The sequence below is a fragment of the Odontomachus brunneus genome, unplaced genomic scaffold, assembly GCF_010583005.1.
Source record: "Odontomachus brunneus isolate Ranch 3 - 2012 unplaced genomic scaffold, Obru_v1 Obru_scaffold_033, whole genome shotgun sequence".
NCBI lineage: Eukaryota > Metazoa > Arthropoda > Insecta > Hymenoptera > Formicidae > Odontomachus > Odontomachus brunneus.
Window position 1 is genome coordinate 2,349,417 of NW_022639483.1, and position 5,434 is coordinate 2,354,850.

General features: G+C 41.7%; 2 protein-coding genes across 2 annotated transcripts in view; both read left to right on the top strand.

Moving 5' to 3' along the window:
• Positions 1 to 292, top strand: part of LOC116843509 (odorant receptor 4-like) — a 3,102-nt gene extending 2,810 nt beyond the window's left edge. Inside the window, exon 6 of the mRNA XM_032813971.1 lies at positions 242 to 292. Within this exon, the coding sequence (XP_032669862.1) occupies positions 242 to 292 (51 nt within the window). The remainder of the gene's footprint in view (positions 1 to 241) is intronic.
• A 3,491-nt stretch (positions 293 to 3,783) lies between these two features.
• LOC116843517 (odorant receptor 13a-like) overlaps positions 3,784 to 5,434 on the top strand; it is a 4,524-nt gene continuing 2,873 nt past the window's right edge. The window contains exons 1-3 of the mRNA XM_032813980.1: positions 3,784 to 4,040; positions 4,478 to 4,823; positions 5,025 to 5,264. Coding sequence (XP_032669871.1) covers positions 3,784 to 4,040; positions 4,478 to 4,823; positions 5,025 to 5,264 — 843 coding nt within the window. The remainder of the gene's footprint in view (positions 4,041 to 4,477; positions 4,824 to 5,024; positions 5,265 to 5,434) is intronic.

A 5,434-nucleotide genomic window follows, 5' to 3' on the forward strand; every position in this document is an offset into this window, starting at 1 on the left:
CTGTGTGCTCGCGCGAGTGTCGATATGCTCTTCTCTTGTACATAAAATTCGCATAAATCTTTTCCAAATATTGTGCCCGTAAAAATCTCTCCGCGACGATCTCTTCTTGATGTAAATCTCTGATGTCGACGTTCAAGAGCGTATTTTTTGTGACAATGTTTTTTATAATGCAACAGTCTAGAAAAATATATTAATCTATAGTATAAAGAGCATTTAACTCATAACTGATAATTCATTATAGATCATGAAAGCCTCGGGATCGTATTTGTCGGTCTTGTTGGCGATGCAATGAATACACAAGCCATTCGGTGGGAGGATTATTAAGCAGTAGTCGTGAAGCGTATGTGCCGCTTACTGTGTAAATATGTCTTCACTAGCAATAGACAATAATAGCGCAACATATTTTTCCATACGTCGATATTCCACGATGGTAATTTTTAGAAAAGAACACGAAACAATAAACCAAGCTGAAGCTTAACCGTTTTGTTTTAACAGACATCTTCACATTTAGCATAAAACATAAAATAAATCACCCGAGTCCATGGTACATCGACTGTCTCTTCATTAAAAAGAATTAAAGTCAGGGAATTGATAAGGATTATGTAGAGATTGAACGCAATTCTACTTGACTAGTAATTTCTTGCTTAATACCAATTTCACGCACAGCCAAACGTTCTCGGTGTAATGAGGGAGCTGCCGGGCGCTAGTGGCCGGATAATTCGAAATCAATAACGCTTGTTACTCGCTCGAGGACTTGATATGAGAAATTCCTTGCGTGGCCCCATCATACCCATATTATTATAATATGTCGGATCAATTCGCCTTCTTCCACTTGCACTTACATTTGCACTTTCTGAACAATGCTCTTCTCATTTTTGCTTATCAAGAAAACACAAGACAAAAACGTTGCGGTACAACATTTTTAATTATCAAATGTGGAACAAAGTCCTCTTTTATAAAAGTCTCTCTCTTTCTCTTTCGATTCTCCTTGGCTTTTTTCATATTGCTTGGCGAAAGCTTGAGCACGACTGCCGGACAGATGCGCGTCGTCGTACCTAGGTCTGCACGAGTTGCTACATATTTAAACGGAACAACTGGTGGTCTCAACAATGTCAACCAAGGGTGAACAGCGGAACACCTATAGGTGATTGTTTGTCATGTATCGAATTTATGAGAAGCTACGACGAATATCCGGGGATTATACATATTACTTTAAAAATATTTAGTGTAGAACCTGGTTTTCCGCAGGATCAACATTAGAGTCATAAGAGGCAGCCACATTTAAAAACCATACAAGAACGACTAGCGGAACGTTAATGTTACATATCGTTTCATTTTCCAAAAGTCGTAATGATATATTTCCTCCTTCCTTTCTCTTTCTTTTTATTTTTTCCTCCAGTTCCTTTATCTGTTATTATTTTTTAGGCGATAGGAGAATTATTTTTATTAATCCCGAAAGCAGCGTACTTTAATATGTGTGATATCAAGAGCGCAAAGACGACTCACTCTTACTGTCGGAAAAATATTTGATCACTCTCTGGAATCATTTATTAAAATTCAAGTGAAGTACACAAGATAATTTTGAACAACAGTCACGAAAATAATACCTGCACCTGCCAGATGTTCTCTTTTTAATGCCTCTTCTCTTTGCAAAATTTGTTAAACTCACAAGTTATTTTCGTGACGAGATGTCAATATACCGTTGACATCTCGTCACGTTATATTGTATCAGTTGTGTATTATATTGTGTGTATTGTAATTTTATCAACTAATAACTAATAACGTATTCAATTCAAAATTTTAAATACTACGATCTGCGATGAACAATTAAATAGACATTCTTTGTTGGATAGTCGAATTGGTGTCAAAACAAGACGAAAAGAAACGAATCCGTCGTTATCTTGAAATAAGATTATTCAAAAAAATGATAAAATTATCATGTTCTCGAAGGAACTTAAAAATTTGTACACGTACATACATATTATATATATTACATTTATTTATTTATTTAGTTTTTTTCTATGTTTTCTTACATATATTAAATAGAAAATGTGAATTTCTTACGATTTAGCTAGTAGATTTTAATAATTTTTACACCGCTACGACAGTCGATTGACAGTTCAGAATGCGCGGGAATAGGAAAGTCCCTTTTATTCTATACTATGATGACCCTCAAAGCGTTTGTATTTTGCTTCCCCGGAGAACATCTGAAAAACAAGGTCGGGAAATATAATTAAAATGATGATAAAAACAAATATATATTAGCTTACTAATTATTGTATGTATTCGCAGAGCAAAGAGGGAACCGCGGCGTACGATTTCGCGTGATACAAAGTGAAACACGAGAAAAATCGAATCCCGATACACGTGATGTTGAGGGCATAGAGACAATTGACACTCACAACGGGGAAAATGATGGATCTCTTTTTAGAATCCTTTATAAGTGTAAGATTTAGCACACACAATTCCGAGCAACAGTGTGTCTCTATATATCGCACGACTTATTTCATAAGAAGTCTATCGTACAACGATAACTAAGGATCACTTTTTTACGATGATATTATTCAAAGTTTTACAAGAGAATAGAAATCATCTTTGAAGATATCTTTGATTAAAGAGAATATCCTTATTGTATATAGATCATGAAAGCTTCGCGTCCTTATATGTCCACGATGCAATGAGCATCGTGTCCAGCGCGAGGAGCTTTGAGCAATAGTCGTGAAGCATGTGTCTCGAGGAACGTGTGAATATGTCTTCACACAGTGATATATACAAGTGACACAACGTGCCTCTCTGTGTTCACGATCTCCGTTGTGCCGTTAAAATGAAAATTGCGCAACGACCATTAAATAATATAAAGCTATAGTTCTCTCCGAGTCCTTATTCTCAGAAAGACCCTTTCACAAAACTCAATATGCCGAAACTCACCAAGTACCTATCCGCTATATATGTAATCTATAAAGGATTTAATGCCGCAGCGTCAATTTGATATTTCGGTAGCTTCGGAAATGTGTTAAAAACAAGAATAGAACCAACTTTAAAATGCACTTCTTTTGCTCATCCTTCGACGCGCTGCGTCGCGAGTCGCCTCACGTATAGTCTCACTCACGCTAACCAGCGTACAGACACTTGTTGATTTCTTATAAACATATGTCCAACGCGAGAGATCACGCTCTCCGCCAACTGTCGCAAGCGAGGACAAACGTGCACTTCCGCGACGCCGCAACACCTCGCCGCTTCCTCGCGCGCGCGGTGCCGCATCCTCTTGACTCGAAAACTCCGCCGAAGTGCAACGAGCGCGACTAACCGCGCATACGTGCATATATCCACGCCGCCTGTACCTACCGCCGCACGAATCATTGCATATTTAAACGGGAGCGGCACGCATCACCGGCGCTCGAGAGAGGGAGGGAATAATCGCCCTGTATGTTCCCTTTTCGTGTATCAATATTGCGGAAATCCACGTTGAGCGTATCCGGAGGAGGAGTAGGAGGAGGAAGACTGTAGCATGGAATAAAAATATTTAATGAGGTGCTACCATTGGTCGAGCGACCGAGGGTGCGCTCATTTCATGACCTTTCGGGACTTCCCAGTCTTTACACTGGTATCCTATGTGATATACGTCGAGCTGTTATTAGGAGATCCATCGGGACAAATTTATTGGGGTCAGAGTTCTCCCTTCCTTTGCCTCCTACATCTCGTCGTAGAGGTGGCCGTTCCGTTACGTGTACCCTCCGATGATTCTTCCCCGTTCACGAGAGAACGACAGCTAGCTGACACATTATGATGCGTAAAAGTACGATTAATCGAACATTACAATTGATGCTCACCGTGTGTGGCGTATGGCCGACCACGTCGGGCATCGCGATCTGCAGGGCGTATTGGGTCATCGCGCTGGGGATAGACGAAGTCTGCCATTGCCGGTACTTTCTGCTGCATTTGCAGTCTAATGACCTGTTCGACCTGATGGACTGTTTCAGTAGCTTCCTAACGCAGGTGAAATTCAGCACAAAGCTGATCATATTTTGGTGGAACCAACGGTGAGTGTTGCAAGTTGACTGCAGTTGTACAGTCGGTTGCAAATTGGTTCACACATTTTTCATTGAACGAAGTTGCGGCGTTTAATGTTGTTAGAATAGGAAGCCAGTGCTGACATGTATACGTGCGTTAATTGGTTATGGTAGGAGCTGCAGTGATAGTTCAGAGTGGTACATTTGTGAAGTCTGGAAGAAAGCGTTCTTTTTAAATTAAGGGAACATTTTTACGAGAAGTGATTTTTATATATTTTTGTAATCGATTACTGCGTACATATACGTGGCAGCAGTGGCTCCAGACAAGTTAAAGTTTGCGACTTCGTTTGATAAAAAGCGTGCCAGAGCGATTTGCAACTGTTTACGCAGGGGTGAACTGACAATTCGTGCGTCGCGACTTGCCGATTCGACGACGTAGGTCGCCTGATGGTTGTGTCGTCGCGCAGAAAATTCATGCGAATGTTGACGATGATGGCCGAGGACTGGGACGATTGTGCCAACAGTGACGTCGGCATGCGCGAGACGAAGTGCAAGGCTAGATTATCGTCTCGCATCACCAACGCGATGTTCACTCTTCACATGTTGACCATCGTGGCGTACAGCGCCGGCATTCTGTTGGCCGACGTCGATTTCGCCGATCAGCAAGCAGAATTGCCGCTTCTCTTGAAAGTGAACCTCCCCGTCGACATAAGTACAAAACGCACGTACAGGCTGCTGTTGAGCGCACAGTTCGTACACCTCATCATGTCCGGCTGCGGCACCGGACTGCTCAACTCGCTACTCTTAGCCTTGGTAAGTTTCGCGAAGACGGAGGGTGCACGCACCGTGAGTAGTGCGTCGTTTTAAAAATTACACATGGTGAGTGACTCCGTTGCCACGCGCAATTCCCTGCTCATTCTGGTCTTTTTTTCTGTCCCTCTTGCAGCCCACACGATTCCTTTTTAATATCTAATCAGTTTCATGGAGAGAGACTGTCGGAGTTATTATTTTCAGACCTTGCACGTGGGCGGTCAAATGGACGTTTTACGCTCTCAGCTGACCGAGCTTGTGCCCGAAGAGGACGCCCGAAGGGAAAGACGCGAGTCGATCGTCAGAACGAACAAAATCATACGGAAGCACCAAAGGATAATCAACTTTGCGGAATACATCGAGGACTTGTACACGTATATTGCGTTGGTGCAATTCACGTCCAACACTGTGCTGATATGTTCATTGGGATTCCTCATCGTCACCGTGAGTCGAGTCATCTCGTGTGTATTCTTGAATGAAAATAAATGTTTAATTTGCTGGAATCAATCACGTTTCTGATTTCCGGCGCACTCGCTAACACGCATTTTCATTATTATGTTTCGACAATTCTCTCTCTCTCTCTCTCTCTCTCTCTCTCTCTCTCTCTCTCTCTC